This window comes from Rhineura floridana, chromosome 4 (genome assembly GCF_030035675.1).
Source record: "Rhineura floridana isolate rRhiFlo1 chromosome 4, rRhiFlo1.hap2, whole genome shotgun sequence".
In the NCBI taxonomy this organism is placed as follows: domain Eukaryota; kingdom Metazoa; phylum Chordata; class Lepidosauria; order Squamata; family Rhineuridae; genus Rhineura; species Rhineura floridana.
The window spans coordinates 210449402-210472686 of NC_084483.1; the positions used below are offsets into that span (position 1 = coordinate 210449402).

Below are 23285 nucleotides of genomic sequence, written 5' to 3' on the forward strand. Positions count from 1 at the left end.
CTGGTCTGGCTTCTAAGATGTCAGAAGCGCAGTTTAGTTTCCTGGGGCTTGGCTTACTTTTGAAATATTTTAGCTGGCAGCAAATGGGGTCTTTGCAGGAAAAGGTGTGAAGAAGATGAAACAGGATTATTCTTTCTGCTGATGAATGTGTTTGCCAGCAAAGAGAGATGTTATGCGTTCCTTATGTACTTGGGAGATGTTTTTGGTGGGGAGGGGAGAATTCACCATTTTGCTGCTGAAGGTCAGGGCTTCCTTTTGGGTTGTGTTGCTGGGGAGGTCCTTTTACAGCTGGACAAGGCACAGTAAGCATAATGCAGGCATGCTTCCCACATCTCTGCTTGAAGGAGGAATGCATCTGCAATTACTAGGACTCGTACCAGTTCAGTTCTTGGTGTACTAAGAATTCCAAAATGGGGGGGGGCAGCATCATCACTGTCTTACTTGTAAGGAGACACAAGTGTACCTTGTTTGTCATGAGAATTTTGCTCCAACTCCTCCGTCTCCTTGGGAAAATGGCCCCTTGCTACGCAGCAGATTCCCTCCCTGCTTTTGAGCCATTGTTTTCTGGGAGCAGCTGTGGCAAGTGGGCAGATCATGGCCTCGAGCAGCTAAGGCGGGAGTAGAGCCTTCTCCGTCAAGCGCTGCAAGGATTCCGATCCTTCACCCGGTGCAGTGGAGGCCTTGCCCCCATCCCTGCCAAATCTTTTGAGGTGGGGGTGGCGGCGTTGGTCAAGGATTCTGGTCCGGGTAGGTTGATGCAGGCCCAGCCTAGCGAGAAAACATGGCGGCAACAGGGGCTCCCTTGCAGCCAGGGCGATGGGAAAGGCTCGGAAGAAGGAGCAACGCCTCCCGCCAGCGCCTCCCTCAGAATAGCCTGGTCTCCAATTCTGTGCCATTTTCTTGGTTCTTGGCCATAACATAACACAAGTCCTTTCTGTTTCAGCCCTTCTCGGACCCTTGCTAACATGAATGATGCCATGGTTACCCACATGTCCTCTGGAGCCCCCACTCCAACAAAAAGGTAGGTATGTCCCCACCATTTGCAAGAGAGACGTCGGAGGGGTCTTCACTGTGGTCCCTCTAGGCCAGGTTACCTGCCTTTGGACTGCAGAGAGAATAAATAAGGGTGGTGGTTCCAAGGGCCCTGGATGTTCCTAGGAAAATTTTTTTATTTCTTGTAGTGTCTCCTTTTTGGGATTTTTCTTCCACAGTGTATTTTATTCATTCTGTCTTCCTCGTCTCCCCAGTTCTCTAGGGCAAGTAGCTTTTAACCTTTTGATGAGGCCTCAAAGGTGGAGGAGGTTTGGGGAGCAAAGCTGGAGCCAGCCCTCCCCTCTGCTCCCCTGCCAGCTTGCTACCCTATAAGGCTGAATTCCAACCCCCATTGCCTGTTATGTCCCTGATGGGCACAACCTGAAGCAAATTCATTTCCCAAATGGAAATGGAAGGCAACCAAGGAGGATAAATACAAATTTCGCAAGTAAACATCTGTTTGGGAGTGTTTCATGGATCCCTGAAGAGCTGCCCGTCTTTTACTGGCAAAGATGAATTTCTATCTTTTTTTAAAGTTCTGTTTGCTTGTAATTGAATAAGTAACATGGTTTTGTTTCCTTTTTTTAAGTGTGTATAAGGACTTGATTTGTTTTGATTTTGTCCCTAAAGTGAGCTTAGGGTTCACCTGCCTCTTAACTTGCCCGGGAAGTCATATTAGGATCAGCAAACACCGTTGCCCCATGCAGTTGGGAGTGAGGTTTGAGCTGATTTTGAACACTTCCTGAAGGTTGAAGAGACAAACGATGCCCGTCACACACTTCAGGATGGGAAGAAAACGGGGGGGGGGACCTTCTAACCGATGGGCATTCTCAAGATACAGAGCAATCTAGAAAGGGAGAGACTAAGGCGAAGCCACAGGGAGAAGCTGGCTTCAGGAGTGATCTGCCGCTGCGTCTTCTCCTCCCTGTCTGGGAGAAGCGGCAGAGCCAGAGAAAGAGATTGGGAATGGAATCCCACCACCACCACCACCCCAGTAAATTTGAAGCTCTACCTGCTGCAAGGCACACACTGTGAGGCCTTCTGACTTGTGCCAAAGCTCAAGGCTTGCCAAGAAGGTGTCCCTGGGGTCACGCTTGGCCAGCACACAGCAGCCTTGCACTCACTGGCAAGGCTGATCCGCCACACGGTTCCAAAAGTGGGCTGGGTTTCAGGAGCTGTGGATGAGCGCAGGGCTCTGGTACTTGCAGAACTCCTCAGCGCTGTGGATCTAGCTAGGCTTTCCCCTTTCCCATGCCACTCCAGGATGAACCTGAGCAGGGGTCTGCAGGCAGGCGTTGACAGCTATATCAGCCCCTCTTCCTTCTGCTGGACTACTCCCCACTTGTGGTGGGGGAGGGAGCAGTGGCTAATAGGAAGTAGCCTGGGTGGCCAAGGCCTTCTTCTGAGTGTGTGAGTGCTTCAGTACACCGAGAAAAAGTTACGCTTCCATGGCTGGCTGGTGTCAGTTGGAGTCCAGCAACCTCTGGAAGTCTCCAGTGTGAGAAAAGCTGCCACAATCCATAAAAGTTCCCCTGTATGTGGACCGTCGTCTTCTGAGTCCAAACCCAAGTTCTCTGCTCCGTGGGCTGATCCTTTTTCCAACTTTGAGAGGAGTCCAAGTTATGCTTCGAGTCGGGTGCAAGGGTTTTATGGGTGACTCCAAACACCAAACTTGCCTTTAGGAGCCAGACACGTGTGGTCTGTCTCCTGGAGACCTTTGCCTAGGTGTGATCTGTTTGTGTATTAAACATCAGGACTGTGTCCTAGGATTCCTTGGTGGGTAATGGGATTTTCCTTGGCAGTGCACCGTTGCCTGATGGGGTTGACTTTCAGGTCTGTCAGGTCCACTGTGAGACCCAGCAGGCCTGGTCGGCACTCCACTTAAACTCACTGTGGACCCAGAACGTGGGGTTCCATGGTAGACAGACATGATTACAGGAGAAGAATTCCCCAAGGGTAGGAAACGTGAAAGCCCACCATGGCCAATCACCAGGGATTTGCAATGATAAAAATACATTTTGAATTTTTGCCAAATTGCAGCATAAATTGAAAGTCCAGCATCAAGTCCCTGTGCCTACCAGCCCCCGTCTGTATTTTCTCATACTCTACCCCATAATACCTTTCAAGCCACTCTAAGCATGTTCATTCTGTCGGAGTTGAAATATCCCAAGAGTGGATCCCATGACCTAGGGAGGTGGCGGGCTTTCCAGCAGCGGAGGTATTCAAGAGGCAGCTGGACAGACACCTGTCAGAGATGCTTTAAGTTGGATCCCTGCATTGAGGAGGGGGCTGGACTCGATGGCCTTATGGGCCCCTTCCAACTCTACTATTCTATGATACTCAGAGGCATTTCTGTTGCTTGATGCATAACTTCCCTGGACAAACAGGTTTGTGGCTATAGTTATGAGTTTGGCTGTCCTGCTGTAAATAGGATTGTCTCTGAGCCTTTAACAGGCCATGAGGAAGTTTTAAAAATAAAACAGTGTTCCTTGATGGCTGGGAATCTCTTCTGCCTCTTGGAAAGTGATACCTTTCGACTCATGAATTCAAGCCAGTCTGCAAAGGAAAAATGTTCCATTGCCTGTGTGATTTGATTTCAAACTGTGCAGGCAAAACACGCCCCACTTGTGGGAGGGATCAGCTCCCCCCCCCCAAATTCCTATCTGGAGCTCCTGAGTAGAGCCAGTCCCAGCAGGGCTTACATTGGGAGCCAAGTGGGAAAGGTGTCCAACAGCTTGCAGGGGACAACTGGGAGCATACATTATGGCTCCCAATTGTTCCTTTGCAGCTGCAGCCTTACCCAACCCACACCTGATATTATGACATCGTATGGGTTGTGGCTAGGGGGAGAGGGCCTTGTGGGCCAAATTAGAACCCTGCCAGGCCAGAGCTTCCCCATCCCTGAGCTCTGATGGGAGGCATAGAAAGCAGGCTTGTTTCGTTGAATTTGTAGTCGGAGGCAGAGAGAGCTGGTCTTGGGAGCCTGCAGGAGTCCTTGCTGCAGCTTTGGGGGATCAAAGGTTTAATAGTTTTGCTGCCTGATGCAGGAGTTTCTTTGCTCCCATTATGCCCTACTTGTGTATATATAAATAAAGGCTAACGTTAGGAAGACTGAGTGACTTCAGAAACGTCTTCAGGTAGTGCAGAAGGCAGTGGCCAGGTTGTTGGCTGGGAGCCACTTCATGGAGCAATTTGTTTCCAGGCGATTGTGATGACTAATGTAGCCCTAAATAGTTTGGGGCAAGACTGTTTGAAGGACTGTCATCTTCTGCATGAATATGCCTCCTTAAGTACATCGGCTGTTGTAGGTGAAAAAAAGAATCAGCTGGAAGTCCCAGCCTTCGGTTCAGATTAAACGCAGCTAAAACTAGTCCACTTTATCAAACCTAGTGTGCAAGATACCGCTTGAAACTGTAGTGTCACATTTTAAAAATGTGTTGTGCTCAGTAATAAATTTTTTAAAAATCAAGTAGAAACTATTTAGCTTTTTTTTACTGTTATTATTACTATTAAGAATCTCTCTGGCAGAGAAGCAGGCCTCTTCTCTAGGGAGTTGATCCCCGCTTGCCTCACTAGTCATTGTTCACTCCCCACTTAATCAACATCCATTGTGGTGTTTCCACACGTGTGTCATCCAGCATGCCTGTACCTACCAAAGCTGCCTGCTTCCTGTGTCTGCAAGACAGCAGAGAGCTGTGGTGGCCTTTACATGCAACTCTGTGAAGCTGTGTTCTGTGCTGGGGAAGGACCCGCACTTGAGTTGGTAAAATGTTGGAGGCAGAACTGGGTCAGATAAAGCCAGGAACGCTATCCAAGCAGAGCTGCATCTTGTCAGAGCAGCACTTGCTAACCAGCTGAGCATTCCTTCAGTGTTCCTACTGTGTGCCTGCGTCACATTGTCAACTCAGTTTCACAGCTTTAGTCTCCTGAGTTAAGGAAACAAGAATGTTCCCTAACAATGGCAGATATTGAAACTGCAGCAGCAGCAGTGTCGAGGCCCTCTGTTCTGCGTCAGTTGCCCGCTGTCTCCTTCTGGGTCCATGTGGATCAAGGTATTGGTTGGCTGAGCAAGCTCTTCCTCTCTTTCTCTCTCCCTGCCCCTATTCTGCAGCTGAAGGACTTGCAGCCCCAGCAGCTCTCCTGCCTCAACTTCCCTGCCTCACACATCACACAGGTTGCTTCCCTGGTGTTTCCAGACAAAAGGGTCTAGCTTCTCACGTATTGCCTTTGTGTTATTACAAATGTTGTTAGAGGTCTTGAAACACCAGTGCCCACATGCATCCATCTGAAGAGCTGTTTTCTCTTTTGATTTAGACAAAATCAAAAGGGAGGCATACTTCAAATATGCCATTCAGTAAACATAGCCTACTTCTACAGACATAGTCATACACCCATACACTGTGCATACATCTACTTGCTTTGTGTTCAGCCTACCCGTTACGTAATCTTGCTGGGAATGTTACAAGTCCCTGTTATGTCTGTGGGATGCTGAAAAGAGAATTCATCCCCCTTGTCCTCTAGCACCTGCAAGCCAGCAACGAATCCTCAAGCGTGCTTGAACTACTGCCCTTCTTACAAGCCGATCCTATAAGTTTTCACGTGAAACCACGCCCCACTGTCTTCACTTGGGCTTATTTCCAGGTTTTAGCACACATGTGATGGCAGCCATCGCCTCCCTGAAGAAGGAAGGGAGGCAAGGCCCTGTTTGAACCTCTCCAGGTGCGACTGGAGTGAAGCAAAGATGCCACGGCTTATCAGCCACCCAAACCTGAGTCTGGGTGCAAGCAGGGGCATAAATGAGAGGCTTTAAAATTGTGCAAAGTGGGGAGGGAGCCATGGAGGGAAGTGGGAGCCTCCGGCACTGTTTGGGAGCAGAGAGGGAAAGTTCCCACCTGCTGTTACTACAGTGAGTAGAAAATGGCCCAGGCTGCGAATGCTGCCTTCAGAGGAAGATGGCCCGAGGATGTCCTCAGCCCTGACACCTCCTCCTCCTCTTTGCCTTCTGTGCCCTTCAGTTTTCCCCGGCTTGATCCTGTCAGAGCAAATTCATATCCCCTGCCTTTGCCTCTCTGCACCCACAAGTCCCATTTCCCCCTCGACCTACCCACCCACCCCCTTCCTTGCATTCTGCTCATATGCCTCCTTGCCCCTCGTCGCAGACGTTTCACCTTCGCCTTTCCTGCCCCCACACCTCCTCACTGTGCCTGCAGTGCTCCATCTGAACCATGTGCCTGCCACGCACATCGTTGCACATGTAGTAAAGTGTGTGCAGAACGGCCCTGTTTGAAGGGTAATGGAACCATTGGAATCATCTGAGTCTTGGAGAGGTCTAGGCCTTAAAAGCTATAGCAGCTTGGACTCCAGACTCCCCTCAGCCTCAGCCAGCATCACACAGCCATGCTGGGGCTGATGGGAGTTGCAGTCCAAAACATCAGGAGAGCACCAGGTCGGGCAAGGCTGTAGAAATGGGCTGACATTTCTTTACCTCAAGTAATTGCCGTTCCTACCCTCTGTCCTCTTTTTGGGCCTGTATGATGACTTTCGTGGGAAGCTGGAGGCCACCCCGAGGGCACATTGAAGATGCAGACCAAGTAACTAATAGTTGTGCGCATTTTAGGCAACAGGACCTAGAGAGGCGGGAAGAGCACTCAACTTGTCCATCTTGCAAGGAAGGTTGAGTCACCCAAGAGGCCACTCAGAGCAATCCGAGGGTGGCAGATTTAGATCCTTGTGCCAAAAGGACATTTGGTTGGTATAGGACCTCCCTCCCACCCACCACCTCAGTTGGCAGTCTTTTTTTCCAGGTGTGTGGTGCTCCATCAAACAGTCTCCAGCAGCATGCTTTCAACGCTGGAGCTGGCCTCTAATGGATGGAGCCAGAGGGGCAGACTTAGAGCAGAGACCTGGGCTTGAACCTTCCCACCAGCACCACTCAGCTGCTGAGCTCTCTAAGAGATCCTGAGCCCATTAGCTCTTCTTGCCTGGACAAGTGAAAAGTTCTTCCCCTGGTGCTGAAAAACTCAGGGCCAATTGTTTGGCTTCCAGATGGGGAAAAGGAAGAACCACTCCCCTCTGCAAACAGTGGTAAAACTGCCTGCGTTTGGTTGCTTGGCATCCATCGAGGAGAGATTCCTTCTCTTTGTATGGCACAAGACGGACAGTTTGCCTCCCAGAAGGAAAGGTTCCACATGCATCTTTTGGAGGGCCTCCTCATTAATTACATGAAGTGACTTTTCACTGCCGCTAAGCCAGGCTTTATGGCAGGCTCATAAAACACCACAAGCAACAATTTAAGGCAGCTTGAAGGTGTAATGACTTTAAAGCATGATGTGGGGTCAGAGGTGAGCCTTGTAAATATTCTCATGCCATAAAAGTAATTGGGAAAACGAAGGCCGTGCCAAATCGGAGAATGATCCGATTTTCAGTGTCTGCCTCCTGTAGTGGTGAAGGTGCTGCCCAGTTTAAATAGCTGTGATGATGAAGGCATGCCTTTTAATTATTTCTGTGGCGAATTTCATCATGTCACAGATTGTGAAGAGAACTGGGAATGGCAGGACTTTAGAACTAGAAGATCAACTGCTAATCATCCAGTCTGCTTTCTTAGGACACGCAAATTCCATGCTAGGGATCATTTGGAAAGGTATTGGGAATAAAATTGCCGGTATCATCATGCCCTTGTATAAATCTATGGTGCGGCCGCATTTGGAATACTGTGTACAGTTCTGGTCGCCTCACCTCAAAAAGGAGAATGTAGAGCTGGAAAAGGTTCAGAAAAAGGCAACCAAGATGATTGGGGATGGAGCGACTCCTGTGTGAGGAGAGGTTGCATCCTTTGAGGCTTTTTAGTTTAGAGAAAAGGTACATAAGCGGTGGCTTGACAGAAGTATATAAAATTATGCATGGCGTGGAGAAAGTGGATAGAGAGAAGCTTTCTCCCTCTCCCATGACACTAGAACTTGTAGACATCCAATGAAGCTGAATGTTGGAAGATTCAGGACAGACAAAAGGAAGTCCTTCTTCACACAGCGCATAGTTTATTTATTGATTTATTTGATTTATATCCCTCCCTTCCTCCCAGCAGGAGCCCATAGTTAAACTATGGAAGTGATGGCCACCGATTTGGAGGGCTTTAAAAGAGGATCAGACAAATTCATGGAGGAAAGGCTATCCATGGCTACTAGCCACGATGGCTTTGCTCTCCCTCCACAGTCAGAGGAAGTATGCTTCTGAAAATGAGTTACCTGAAGCCACGGGAGGGAGAGTGCTCTGACATTCAGGTCCTGCTTGCGGGCTTCCCAATAGGGCAACTGGTTGGGCATTGTGAGAACAGGATGCTGGACTAGAGGGGCCATTGCCCCGATCTGGCAAGGCTTTGCTTAGGTTCTTAGGACAGGGCTTCTTTAACTTGCACAGCCTCAGCAGATACATCCAGCCTCTTCCAAAACAAAATAAAAAACTTCAAACAAGGACATTCCTTAAGCTTCCTTGTGCTGCATCTTCCAGAGTGTGAATATTGTTCCTGAATGTTTCCCTTTAAATGGTCCAGAAGGGGACAGCAGGCAAACCACACAGACGCACACACACATGCTGTTTCTGCTGGTGGTGGTGGTGGATAAGAGTGAGGTGGCTGCTTCAGTTGCGGGATGCTGGGGGGCAGGGAGCAGCAACAAGGTGTGTGCCCCATTTGGCCTGCCTTCCCACCCTTCCGCCCAGTGGAGGGGGAGGGTGCGCCGTCGCCAGTTTCACTGGTTTCTGTACATGGAATGGAGGGGGTGGGGGCCCATCCTGCCCTTTGCCTCAGGCAGCAGGATATCTTGGGCTGGCCCCATCTTGGTTCTGCTCTTAGTGCAGAGAGTACATTTATTATTTATTATAAATAAAACAAATTTTCATGCGTAAATAAAGAAATGCTGCAGTTCAAGACTGGATTACTGCAGTGCACCCCACGTGCAGCTTCCCTTGTGCTGGCGCCAGAAACTGCGGCTCGTGCAGAATACTGCAGCATGGATGCTGACAGGAGCGAAGGCCCGTCTGCAGGTGACTTTGAGTATGTAAAGCCCTGTCACGGCTTGGGACCAGTTTTCTTGGAAGATCGCTTTACTCCATATATGCCCATTTGGCCACTTTGAGCTGCAGTACGAGGAGTTTTACGAGTGCCACCCTAATTCCTTACTTGCTTACTGATCGCTCAGCGTGGCAGCTCCTATGCTGTGGAACTCCCTGCCTCTTGACATCAGGCAGGCTGTGCTCTTTTCAGTGCCTACTAAAAACTTCTTTGTTTAAGCAGCCTTAGGCAGACATGTACATTTGATATGTATTTTAATGTGTGTTGCAATGCATATTTCTAAATGCTGCTTTTATTTTGAAAAAAAAATAGGCTAACTTGTTAACATCTGTTTCATCAATAATTTTAATGTATATTTTATGTAAACCACTGAGAGATTTTGATGATTAAGCAGTATATGAAAAATAGAAATGGACTGCCTTCAAGTCGATTCCGACTTATGGCGACCCTACGAATAGGGTTTTCATGGTAAGAAGTATTCAGAGGGTGTTTACCATTGCCTTCCTCTGAGGCTGAGAGGCAGGGACTGGCTCAGGGCCAAGGTCACCCAGTGAGCTTCATGGCTGTGTGGCGATTCGATTCCTGGTCTCCCAGGTCATAGTCCAACACCTTAACCACTACACAACACTAGCTCTCAAGTAGTATATAAATCCTGTTAAATAAATAAAAATAAATGACCAGGGGGGTGGTTTATTAAAAAAAGAAATAAGTGGAATCTGCAGCAAAATGTTTCAGTGTGGAGTGCTGCCTTTCATGATTCCAGACACGGAAACAAGCCCACTTCCTCTCCGTCCTTTGGAAGAGCCATCCAAAGATAGTCCATCGCTTCCTTTCAGTCCCTGTTGTATCCGTAGCATCAAATATGCACACAATTCATTAAAGAAAAAAAGGCAGAGGCTGTTGCCAGTTCCTTTGTCTGCCTCTCTCTCGCAAGGATTTTTGCTGTGCTTTTGAAGTGCCCGGGAAGCCTTGTGCCCTCCATCTGCCAGTCTTGCCAAGGGCTCCCTGATGCTGCTCTGCCTGGTGCAGGCCCAGCACCAGTGGGCAGCCAGGTTGGGCTGTGACTGAGGGCCCCTGAGAGGCACCTCCTTAGGGTGGGAAGGTGGAGCTCCTGCGCTACAATCTGTGGCGGTGTCAGGTTGTGTGACTCAACACTGCTGAGAATCATGGAGCAGGAGCTCCCAGGCACACACACCCCATATAGGCATCGTGGGCTTAAATAAGCCCACCCTCCCCACCTACCTGTCATGTTAGTGCTTCAGTGTGCATGCACTGGTACACATGCTTACCCTCACCAAGATGGCAGCGGGGGTGTCCCTAAGCGGTTGACTCCCCTGCCGCTGTCCTAGGTGATGGCAGGTGTGAGCGTGGGTCATGCGCACTGTTGTGGGAGATAGGTGGGGCAGGCAAGCCTATTTAACCTCTGTGCCACTTGCATCAGGAAGGGGTCTTGGAGCATACGGTGCTGCGGGCCCCGAATAGGCTGGTGCTGGCCCTGGCCTGATGCCTGCTATGCTGTTCAGCCCACTGTCAGCGAAGGCCGGATTCCTCGTTCTCCTTTAAAGCAGTCTTGCTCCCCTGTTGCACAAAAGGAAACTCTTTGTATTGCTGACTTCTGTGCTGAATCTCCCTCACGGCATCACCCTCCTGCTGCCTCTCCCCATGCCCAGCTCTTGAAAATGGGGCTCCCTGGCTCTTCTGCACTCCAGAGATGCTGTCTCCTTAGGGGGCGCATCCTGGGGTGGTGTGGGGAAGGTGTTTGTGTACTATTGGGGAGATACAGAGAAGAGAGAGGAGGTCGTGTTTAGAGTAGCTCTCCCCAGTTTGCTCTCCTCCAGACATTGTTGGACTCCAGTTCCCACAATCCCTGATCGCTGGACATGCTGGCTGGGGCTGATGGAAGTTGGAGTCCAAAATATCTGAAGGGCACCAGCTTGAGCAAGGCTGGCCTGGAGCATGTGGTTTGCTCTTGTTGGGTCTGTTAGCAGCAACTGTTTTCAGTGCATCTTGCTGGGGGAAGTAAAGGAGTGGGGGTGCTCTGTGAGAGGAGGAGGGGGGAGGTGTAAGCAGATTTTGTGGAGCAGGGGGGATTGTGAATATGCATCTCTTAATTGTGGTGCTTATGGGGAGAGCCAGTGTGGTGTAGTGGTTAGAGTATTGGACTACGACCTGGGAGACCAGGGTTTGAATCCCCACATAGCCATGAAGCTCACTGGGTGACCTTGGGCCATCACTGCCTCCCAGCCTCATGAAAACCCTCTTCATAGGGTTGTCATAAGTCAGAATCGACTTGAAGGCAGTCCATTTCCATTTTATGCAGAGGGGTGACTTGTAGAGTGTTCCTGCGTTGGCACACAAACGATACACAGGGCAGTGTCTGCAGTGTCTTAAGTTACTCAAGAATCAACCTCCTCTTCTTCCTTGCATAACAGCCTAATTTTCCAGAAACTCTGCTTCTGTTTGCAGGGCCGACACCAAGCATGACTGGGCCCTTGGGCACCAGCCTGCGCCGGGCCCACAGCACCATATCATATGCCCCCAAATCCCCACCTGATGCAGGCGGTGCGGGCTAAAATAGGCCTGCCCGCCCCACCTGCCTCCTGTGTCAATGTATGCCCAGCGTGCACACTAACGCAACAGGCAGGTGGGAAGGACTAGCTTATTCAAGCCCACAATGCCTGTATTGGGGGGGGGATGTGTGCCTGGAAGCTCCTAGTCTGTGATCCACAGCAGCGTCAGGTCATGGAGCGGGAGCTGCATTCTCCCTTCGTAAGGAGGGCCCCCTCTGGGCCACAGAGGCCCTCAGCCAGGGTCCAACCTGGCCACCTGCTGGCTCTGGGCCTGTTTGTTTGCCTGTTGGAGAAGGGCGGGTTCCAGGCTCACTGGGTAGCTTGAAGGGCAGAGAAGGAATATAGTGGAAGGTCAGCTTTTTCTCCAAGTCATGGTAAACCCTCACGCCTTTCTAGGAGGTTCCTGCATATTTAAGCTTTCCTCCCACGTTTTGATTTTTTTTTAAGTTTACATGTTTTAATTATTGCTTGTAATCATTTTATGTTTGCATTTTCACCAAGTGCCCTCGTGGTCCAGCACCTCATCTTTTATTTCTGTTGTGTGTGTTTCCTTGTTTGCCTCCTTTGTTTCCACCGTTCCCAGGTTGCACTACAGCCGGGGGCCCTCCAGTCGGCTCAGTGATGAGCATGCACTGATCGCAGCCTATGTGAGCCAGCTACAGAGTGGGGCACGGTTAGTCTTAGGAAAGCAACCCCTCTGGGGAGGTTGGGGGGCAGAGGGGGGAGTGCATGGGCACAGCCTTCCCACTGGCAACTTTGTTCAAAGCCCTGCGTAGCAAGCTGGGCTTGGCCCACCCATAGAGTGCAACTGGTACCCTGAGGCAGCCCTTGCGGCTCCAGTGATGAATGTCAAAAAGGGGGAAAGGAGCATGTTCATTGGGCCTGAGCACACTGCCAAAGAGCATTTAAAAAAAACATTCTTTGTAAGTAACCTCATGCAAACGTTGGGAAACATTAAATGCTTTTCCACTGTCCCAAGATACATGGGCCAAGCATCCAGACCCCAGCAAGGCAGTATTCTGCATAAAACACAGTGGCAGTTGACAGGGTCTTCCCATTTCTCTTTTTCCGTTCTTAATTTGGGGAGGTGTTTTCTTGATGACTGTGACCTTTCCTCTTGATGCGTGGTTTCAAAATGGGGAAGTGGCCTTGGTTTGGAGTGGAGGCTGCCACAGTGCTGTTTATAACAGCCTCTCACCCACATTCCCACCGGCCAAACGCTAGACCAGAGCAGCTCTCTCGCTCTGACTCTGTGCAGGGTGGGAACCACGAAAGCAGGAACAAAGCTTCATAAAACAACTGCAGCAAGGCTGTTCCATCCTTCTGAGCTTCAGAAACCTTTCTTGATTTGGGTGGCTGCCCCAGTATCACACTTGGAGAGCGCACCGTTACTTAGACACACCTGTGCTGCCCATATGAGACTCTGATTTGCACAATGTGCACTTAGGGTGTGCTTTGTAGCAACTCACCATCCCGGAGCTGGTGGGCAGCCTTTTGCCAGAGGAAAGGCCCAACGGAAACGGAACACGCACTCTCACTTGCTCACCGCACACACTCACTCCCCCCCCCCGCACATTCCACATCCCAGTAGTCAGGGTGAACCCTTGCCAGAGACGTGTGAGGGATGCCATCTCCCAGCAGTCGCTCTTCTTCTGGGTCCATTTCTCGAGGCAGCTCCCATTTTAGCCTACAACACAACAGTCGTCGTGGCTGCAGCTTAAACAGAGACAAGGACCAGGTTCTCTTGGAGATTGTTCTTCCCCTGGGTTTACTTTCAGCTCAATGGGGTGTTTGGTGGCCACATCATCCTCAAAGGCAAAATTCCTTCTTCTCTTTCTGTTTTGGACACATTGGAGCCATCCCGAGTCATAAGCCACGCAGCTTGCGGATGGTGCATCAGTTTAGCTCTTGCCTGGGACTCTGGTGCTGCTTCTCGTTGCTCAGAGTAGAGCCCGTTCAGATCTGCACCTTGAGCTCTTCATCACATTCCTGTGTCTGATTTCTGAGCCTGAAACTTAGATTACTTTTGTTTAATGCCTTTTAGAGGTTAGTGCCAGCCATATATTCCTGAGGCACTTACAGACTCCCACCAGATAAAGGGACGTCAGCACATAGTTAAACCATGGAATTTGCTCCTGCAAGATGCAGTAATGGCCACCAGCTTGGATGGCTTTAAAAGAAGATTAGACAACTTCATGGAGGACAGGGCTATCAATGGCTACTAGCCATGATGGCTGTGCTCTGCCACCCTAGTCAGAGGCAGCATGCTTCTGAAAACCAGTTGCCGGAAGCCTCAGGAGGGGAGAGTGTTCTTGCACTCGGGTCCTGCTTGCGGGCTTCCCGTGGGCACCTGGTTGGCCACTGTGAGAACAGGATGCTGGACTAGATGGGCCACTGGCCTGATCCAGCAGGCGCTTCTCATGTTCTTAATGCCTTGTATTGGGGCCCATATGAAAGAGACAGTGGGGAGCTTCATGGTTCACCACCTGGCTGGCACGATGGTTGATACCCTTCCACGTCTTCCACTTTATTTTCTGTTTTCCAGCCATAAGCCCAGTGCACTCCAACTGTGTTGCCATCTCTGTAGCGTTTTGAATTTGCAAAGAGCTTGACAACTTTAATTCTGTTTGCCTTCACAAAAAAGGCCATAGAACTTTTTGGCCCTTCTCGGGATGCTTCCAGCTAGGCTTTTACTGCAGAATTGTCCCTCTTCATTCACTGACTTTTCCCAAGGCAACATACATGACTTGGGCCACTTCCAGGCACTTGGCTCCTAGCACCACCCAGTCACCAGCACAGACCTTGCAGTTGCAGCTGGATCCGGCCAGAAGGAGACCCTCATCCCATCCAGCAGGCTGCCCCCAGGGGAAGGTGCCCCCCAAGCAGGACCTGAGCGCCACAGCAGTAGGGCTCTTCCCACTAGGAATTCCCAGCAGCTGGCGTGCAGAGGCATTGACGGCCTCCAGCAGGGAAGGCAGACCAGAGCCATCGTCGTTGCTCTTCTGTTGTAAGCCGCAGGTGGAACTACAGCTCACGTTCCACACACTCTGCTTCTTACACGTGTTGCGTACATCCTGCTGTGCTTGTCTGCACCTTTAAGCCTGACAGGTGAAGCCATTTGAAGCTCAGCACACACATTCACCGTGTGGCGGTGCCCAAGTTTTGTTTTGTTTTTAATATCTTGTCACTAATGAAAGAAAGTATTGCACAATAGCACCATAATGATGCTATAATGCTAACTTCTTATAGTACAATAATAATGCTAATTTTGGAAAAAAAACATTTTTAAACAATTGTCTGGTCACTGTCATGTTAGTCACATAACTCATGCAAGTGACTAGAAAGGGTTTTTAAGGTTGTTTTTTTTTTAAAATAGCATTATAGTATTATGTTAGTGCTGAACCTACATTTCATTTCAAAATAAACAGCCAGGAAAGTGCTAATTTTAAATATCAGTTTAACATCCAGAAACAATCTTTTTCTTTTTTTCTTTCTTTTCAGAACTATTCTTTGATTCTGTCCGTTGTGTGTTTTTGCACCAGGCTGTGGCTGGTCAGTCTTGGAGGTTTCTAGTGAAAAGGAAAATAGATCCCACAAACCTAAAGCTACCTCATCCTTCAACCCCACAGTCACTGTCATATTTATTTTTTAAAATCTGTCTTTTACTTTGCACTAAAACACCTGTTAGCCTACATTTAAAATACACATGCTTTCTTTTTAAAATACTCATACAACAGCTGCTGAAATGGCCTCCCCGAGGGCATTGGCAGTGTCCCTCCCACATGCCTGTATCACAGCCACTAGTCTGAATGGAAGATAGTGAGGCATATAGTTTGCTGTGCTTTCCCAGATGTGTGGAAAGTCTGTTGCAATTTCATGTGCAACTCAGAGCAAAACAGCGATGACCGCTCAGCGCTAAATGCTGCCAGTCTAGAGGTGCCCTTGGCTGCCTTTCCTCCCTTGTGCAGATGTAGATCTGAGGCACCAGGGGGGGCGGCGAGGGCTTTCCCAAGTTGCCTCGCTCCGATTCTGTGTCGTATCGGACAACAGTGCAACAGTTGCCTGCCTTGCATGACCGGGTGTGGCACAGCTGCCTGCAAAGAGCAAATGGGCCTATGGGCTGTTGGCTTTCTCTCCCTCAGCAGTGTCCTAGACAGCCCCAGCAGACTAGATGAGGAGCACCGGCTCATTGCCCGCTACGCTGCCCGGTTAGCTGCTGAAGCTGGAAATAACGCGGTAAGTGAGGAGACTGGGTCTCTCTTTGTAACTTCTCTGGCAGTCGGAAGGCAAAATTCCAGCTCCAGACAGGACGACCGCTTGCGCTCTCATGGGCTTTTGCAGAAGGACCCTGAACTCTACCACTACGGGGCGGTATACAAATGCAATAAATAAGCAAACTGGGAAGCCCCTGCTTGGCTGCTGTCGAGTTGGAGGTGCACGTCTCCCCCTTTGTAGTCGAGGCAGCAACTCCCAATGGTTGTGTGCTGTGTCACGTTGAGTGAACTTGTCTCGGCCTGCCTGTGAGGCAGGATCCACGCTGGAAGGCCAAGAAATCTCTGCGTGGTGTTCTGGCCCACAGCAGGAGAACGGGATGTGTCCCAGGGAAACCTTGGGTGGGGGATGAAACAAGTCAGCTGCACAGACCGCAGAGTCGAGGGGCAGTCCCACAGGGTGCTGTGTGGGCGAGGAGGAGGCCAGTGGAAGCCGGAGTGCTCTGTGGCTGTGTACACTGCAGAGCACCTTAAAAGGGGGTCTTCCATCCTTATATCCCTATATCAGACCCTGAAGGAGCATCTTCCCTGCCCCCTGCAAACGCTTACTTTTCCAACACAGTCATTTGCGTACCTTTCAATGAAAGTGAAAATCCAAAAGAGAGAGAGAGAGAGAGAGAGAGAGAGAGAAGAGGCATGTCAGCAGAGCCCTTAAGAGCTGTTTGCTGTGGTGGATGGTGCCCATTGCCCCCCTGCATGCCTGCTGTGGGTATGCTTGGTGGCAGGAAGAAAGAGCCAGCAGCCTCCTGTTGGAATCAGGCCTCTTGTGTTAATAAGCCTTTCTGAAATAGAGATTCCTCTTCTTGGGGGGTGAGGGGAGAGAGAAGGCCCTCCTGTGGAGGATCTGCCCCAGTGGACAAGGCGCTGATCTGAATTCTTTTGCCATTTTTATCGCCAGCTGCCCAGCTGGTGAGAATGGGGTGTGTGTGTTTCAACCAGGCAGTGCTGCGGTCATAGCTGAATTCTGTGTGTTTGGTCTCTCGCCAGCCACGCCCACCAGCAGACCTGGGGTTCAGCTTTGATGCCAACAAGCAGCAGCGGCAGCTGATTGCCGAGCTGGAGAACAAGAACAGGTGAGAGGACTTTGGGGGCGAGGGGGGTGGCAGTCTGGCTTCTCTGGGCTCCTGAGCCAAGGGCACCGCCCACTCCCCTCCTCCCTGGCTACTGCGCTCCTCAACTTCCTCTTCCCCTTGGTCTGGATTTGGCCGTTCAGCCGGTCAGTCACTTGGCTTGGTGGACTTCCAGACTCCTCTGGGCACCAGGCACTAGCCCAGCCTCCTTGCCTTAGGGCCGTGGCTCAGGGGTGACATAGCTCACACTCTGCACACGAAAGGTCCCAGGTCGCTCCCTGGCAGCATCTCCAGGGCAGGCAAGGGAGGAGTCCTGCCTGGAACTCCAGAGGGTGTCCCCGCCAGTCGGCATGGAAGAACATTGGCAGAGCCTGGCATTGCACACTGGCCAGTGGGAAGCCCCCCAGCAGGGCTGAGCGAGATGGGCCAGTGGTCTGACTCTGTGTCAGCGCCTTCCTGTGGATGATGGCGCTGGCCGTGGCGGGCGAGGCGTGGGATGGCTGGCTTGCTGAGCCTCCCCTGTTTCTCCCAGCGCACTTGTTGCTCCTGCATCCTTATTTCCTCCCTGGACAGAACAGGGCTCACAGACTCCCCTGGCGTGCTAAGTGCCCTCTGTCCTCGCAAGAGGGGGGCTCATGTGGGTCCCCTTGCTTCCTTTTCCACTTGCACAGAGAGATACTGCAAGAAATTCAGCGGCTCAGGCTGGAGCATGAGCAAGCCTCTCAGCCAACGCCAGAGAAAGCCCAGCAGAATCCGACGTTGCTGGCAGAACTAAGGCTGCTGCGGTAAGGAAACGGGGGGGGGGGGCATCCTTGGAAAAAGATTGGTTGGACAGGAGTCATGGAATCACCGAATCATAGAGTTGGAAGGGGCCTGTAAGGCCATCGAGTCCAACCCCCTGCTCAATGCAGGGATCCAACTTAAAGCCGACAGGTGGCTGTCCAGCTGCCTCTTGTGTTGGAGAGCCCACCGCCTCCCTAGGTCATTGGTTCCAGTGTCATACCGCTCTGACAGTTAGGAAGTTTTTCCTGATGATCAGTTGAAAGCTGCTGGGGTTAGTTGGAAGCGGCCAATCAGACTGAAAAGGCAGCAGAATCGTGCCTTCCTCTTCTTCTCTGCCTCGCACCCCAAGGCAGAGGGCTGGTGAAATCCTTGATTCTTTTCCTTTATCCTCACAACAGCCCTGCAAGGCAGGCTGCTGTATTAGCATCCTGCACATGAAAAGTGTGTGTGCAGCTGGCCACTTGGGGTGCCTTCTGACTACCAATGGAGCTGCGCCCCTGGCTAACTGACCAGTTCTCCTTTTTTCATCTGAATAGGCAGAGGAAGGATGAGCTAGAAGAGCGGATGTCTGCTCTTCAGGAAAGCCGGAGGGAGCTGATGGTTCAGCTGGAAGGGCTCATGAAGCTGCTCAAAGTAAGGCTTGCCGGCGCTCATTGTCTCTGCCTCAGTGCCCATCGCAGTGCCTCAGGTCCTGGGTAGCTACTGGGCAGGCTGTGCTGGGAACCTGCCCGAAGCTGGTTCTGCCACAGCAAGTGCCATAGACCGCGTCAGACCATTCCCCGACTTCCCGAGGGGTCCTTCCAACTGGCCTTGTTAGGGACCGAGCGTGGGGCTCCTCCCCATGCTCTGCCACTGAGCCACGGCCCTGGCTGCTGCTCTGAGGTGGGCCTCTTTGGCTCGTGACCTCAGGAGGGCCACGTGCCGGATCCTGTCCCTGGCAGGCCAGCCGTGGGAGCCAAGAGGCCAGCCTGCCTCTGGCATTCAGGCGCCTGTTCGCTTGGCCAGTGGAGTCTCCCCCTTGCTCTCCTTCAGCGACGCTTCCAGCACTTTCATCCAGGCCTGTTTCTCTCTGTTCGTCTGCCAGCCCAGGGGGAGCGAATGGTAGAATGGGAAGGGAGTCCTTGTAAGACCTGGGAGTCCAGCCCCCTGCTCCGTGCAGGAAATTCTGGGCCACAGCATCCCTGACAGGTTGTCTGTCCGGCCTCTGCTTGAACACCTCCAGCTACTTAGTCCCATTACTGAACTGCTGTGACCATGAGGAAGACATTACCAGCTGAAACCCACCCTCCTGTAACGTAACCCCATTAGATCTAGTCCTGCCCTCTGGGACAGTCTCAGAGAACGAGCCTTTGCCCTGGTTCTGCATGACGACAGCCCTTCGGGGCCCTCCTCAGTCTTCTTAAGCATGCCCGCTTCCTTCAGTCTTTCCCCAGGAGACTGGCTTTCTTTCCCAGTGATCATCCCTGTTGCCTTCTCCTGGGCCCAAGTCCAGTTGATCTACAGCCACCTTGAAAGGATGGCGCTCAGAACGGGATACAGGGACCCCAAACTGTAGTGGGTACTGTAAGCCTTCTGCCGAAGTTTCCTGCATGCAAAACACACAGCTGGCACACCTTTCCTTTCCTGTCCTTCCTGCCTTCCTTCTCTCTGTCGCTGAGGCCCAGGTTCAGTCTGCAGAATCTCCAGTTCAAGGATCTGGGAGGGAGGCCTCTGGCTTGAGGCAGCCTTTGCCAACCTGGTGCCCTCCAGATGCTTTGGACTACAACTCACACCAGCTGTGCTGAGCGGGGCTGATGGGAGTTGTAGTCCAAAGCATCTGGAGGGCGCCAGATTGGCAAAGGCTGCACGTGAGGCATCAGCAAGGAGAGCCAGAGCCAGCCTTGGCCTGACTCAAAGGGGCAGCTGCTCCCTCTCTCATCCTGCATCCTTGTGTCCTCATCCCTTTGTGTCCTTATGGGTCAACAGATGTGGGTGTTCCCCTCCAGGGTTCCTCTGTGTGTCTATTTCCCCTGTCAGTATAATGATTAACTGTCCTCTCTCTCTCTCTCTCTCTCTCTCTCTCTCTCTGTCACACACACATGTTTACTTGTTGTCAACCTTTATAGGAAGAGGAGCAAAAGCAGGCAGTAAGTTGTTATCCCCACACTCTTAATTTATTTTTTACTTTGAATCTGCATGTAAAGGCTCTGCGCTGTCTGTCCCCCCATCACGACGGGATTCGTCAGAGGCACCTTTTGGTGTCCTCCATGGCTTTTGTTTCCTGTGGAGCATTGATTTATTAGCTCTTGGCACACTGGCTTAATTTCTGAACGTTTATTTCCAGGGATGTAAGACTAACCAGCTAGTCCCCTTTTTTCGTTTAATGAAATGTGCATGATTGCCAAGAGATGGAGGTTTAGAGCCTCCTGTGTAGTTCTGGTACCTTTCTCTGCCCTGAGGTATCTGACAGTCTCCTTTCATCTTTGGGGAATCCCTGAATCTGCCTGTTGGCCATGCATGAGTCTCTGCATGAAAATGAATGGGCCCCTCTAGCCTGGGGAAGCCTTGCATCATGCTGTCTGGAGAAGTCTGGCTCAGCAAGCTCTGCTGTCATCCTATGAGGGAGGAAGCAAGGGCTCCTGTAGGTCACCTGTTCATTGAACTGTCACCCTGATTTTGCTTGCACAAAGCTTATTGGGAGGTTGTATGATACCCTCTTCTTATAGAGGATGCTTTCTGATTGAGGCTTTGTAGCAGGAGTGGAAGACCCTCCATGGCGCAGAGTGGTAAGCGGCGGTAACGCAGCCGAAGCTCTGCTCACGGCCGGAGTTCGATTCCAACGGAAGGAGGAAGTCAAATCTCCGGTAAAAGGGGTCGAGGTCCACTCAGCCTTCCATCCATCCGTGGTCGGTAAAATGAGTACCCGGCATATGCTGGGGGGTAAAGAAAGGCCGGGGAAGGAACTGGCAATCCCACCCCATATATACGGTCTGCCTAGTAAACGTCGCAAAACGTCACCCTAAGAGTCGGAAACGGCTTGCACTACAAGTGCGGGGACACGTTCACCTTTACCTTTAGCCAAATTTGACAGGTGGGCAGGGCCACCCATCTGTCACCTGACATCAGGTGCTGCTACGCTTTAAAGCCCCGATTGTTGGGACTTCAAAGCTCAGTGTGAGCTGTTGGCAAAAGGGCTTTCAAACAGCCCCACACTCTGCTTTGGCTGTGTGTGTTTCAACCCATCAGGGGAACTGGCGCACAAAGCCAATCTGAGCAGGATTTCACCCTGACCATCGGCTGCTGCTGCTGCGGTTGTGAAGGCTAGTTCCAACTCAGAATTGAACCCTCCCCTTTCCTGTGAGCTAATGCCACCCCCATTAGAGCAATGTCCGCTGATCAGCAGGTGGAGGGTGGCGTGTGGAAAATGGCCTCACGGCCCCAATTTGGCACCCTGGCGGTCCAAGATGGCTTGTGGGCCAGAGGTTCTCCCCACTCGCTTTCTGTCAGTCAGTTGCTTATCCCACCCTTTTTTGTGTGTTTCCTTGTCACTTTCCTAACCACAAAAAGACCATTTTTCAAAAAGTAGATTTGTTGCACCAGAGTGCTTTAATTCACCTTAACTGCAGAAACCTACATTTCTAGTGTGTGGTGTTGTTGCTAAATTATTTACTACCCACCCTTCACGAGTGGCTCCCAGGGCAGATCACAACAATGTAAAATACATTATCAAAAGCAGTTTAAAACAAATTACGGTCACAACTAGAGAGGGTCCTAAAAACAGTGCATCCCTCCTGCAAACTCCTGATGGTCTGGAGGCGACCTGAGTCCTTCCCCCTCCCCTCAAGAGGTGCCCTCCAGACCTCCCACTCCTTATTCCTCCCAAGCATTAGCTCTGACTACACTCCAGAGGGAGCCCTTTTTCCTTTCTTAAGCAAGCAGCTTTTGGTGCTGCAGCAGCAGCAGCAGGAGGAGGATCGAATTGGGCTGGAGGTTTGAAAGCTCTGGAGAGTACGGGCTTCCCTTGGCACATCTGCCGTGTAGACACACACGAATCCCCCAAAGACTGGCTTTGGGAAAGGAGAAGCACGTGTGCTACACCTGTTGAATAGATTTTATCATTATGACTCCATCAGTGATGGAAAGGGGCTCCAACAGCCTGGAATAAAAATTGACCTGCCCCATTGATGCAAAGTCCACCTCGGTTGGACTTCAGATGTGCAGAGCTTCCTGACAGCTTCACATTCTGATTATTAGTTTCTGATTATTTATTTATTTATTTATTTATTTATTTTATTTTAATTTATATACCGCCCTAAGCCCAAGGGCTCTCTGGGCAGTGTACATTACCATTAGCATCTGACAAGCAAACTGAAGATGGCCATTTTGATGTGTCAAATGTAGCATGGAAGGTAAATGCTGGAGATCACTTGCACACCTCAGTTCCTTCCCAGGGCCCCTGCAGTGCCAATCAACTAGTCACTTGCTCTCTCCTGCTGGGACAAACTCCTGACCATCTGGAAGACAAAGCAAATGTTGGCCCTGTTCAAACTGAAGAGGGTTGCATATCCGTGTGGCCTTTGCAGTGGAACCCTGAGATATGGCCATGCTGCCTGGGCACTATGAAATGATCACACATGTGTCAGGCATAGCCCAGGGCTGAGTGATTCCACCCCCAGTGCATGCGCACCCTCACCACAAGAAGCTGTGGCAGCATGGCAGAGGTGTCTTTGGCTCCAGAATGTGGAGGAGTGAACTGTGGGTTGCTGGCTTTTCCCCGATTGGCTCTTGCAACTCTCACCTCGCCTATTAGCAGACTTTTAAAACTCCCACTTTTGGTCTCCAGTGAGGGCTCAGGAATCTGGCTGTGCCGCAAGAAGCACCCCTGGCAGACTGGCAGGAGGTCCCTGGGCTGGCTGGGGCGGGAGGCTCTTCCAAGGACTGATGGAACTTGATGTGTGTGGGGGGGTTCAAACTAGATTTGGGGAAGGGGCTCACACATAATTTTTTCCAGGATTCCAGGGTATAGAACCACTCAGTGCATCTTCTATGGCCAATTATGTACTTGGATAGGCGGCAACTTGTCACACCGAGAGAAGACTTGAAATGTGGTTTGCACTAGTTCTCAGTCCACAGATCTAGATTTGGAGCATTCACAAAACTCATTCAGTGCACCCAAGTCTGCCGAAAAGTTGCCTCCCAGTCTGACTTGGCCACAATCGATCCTTGGAATTGGCACAACTCCTTCTCAGGGTGGGGGTGGTGCTTGGGATCATGCCCGCGTTCTGCTGGCCCCAACTTGCCCCTCATCCTGAGTCGGACAGGAGCCTAAGAGCCCACAAGGCTCTCTCTGGCGTGCGTAGCTAATCTGAGGTGCTTGTCCCTGCAAGGGGTGCTTCGCACTCTGAGCTTGGGCATGCCCTGTCGTCCAAGGAGGTTGCCTTCCCGCAGCCACCCTGTTGAGCATGTGAGCCCTGGGGAGTGACCTTTGCTGTCCCTTCCTTCCTCTGAAGTCTCG

The 23285-nt window shown here is 51.0% G+C and overlaps 1 protein-coding gene across 2 annotated transcripts in view; it reads left to right on the forward strand.

Moving 5' to 3' along the window:
• Positions 1-23285, forward strand: part of DTNB (dystrobrevin beta) — a 139330-nt gene that overhangs the window by 88319 nt on the left and 27726 nt on the right. For both annotated transcript variants that reach the window (XM_061625917.1, XM_061625915.1), the window contains 7 exons: positions 944-1021; positions 12251-12340; positions 15810-15903; positions 16926-17011; positions 17680-17793; positions 18328-18424; positions 19897-19917. In XM_061625917.1, coding sequence (XP_061481901.1) covers positions 944-1021; positions 12251-12340; positions 15810-15903; positions 16926-17011; positions 17680-17793; positions 18328-18424; positions 19897-19917 — 580 coding nt within the window. The remainder of the gene's footprint in view (positions 1-943; positions 1022-12250; positions 12341-15809; positions 15904-16925; positions 17012-17679; positions 17794-18327; positions 18425-19896; positions 19918-23285) is intronic.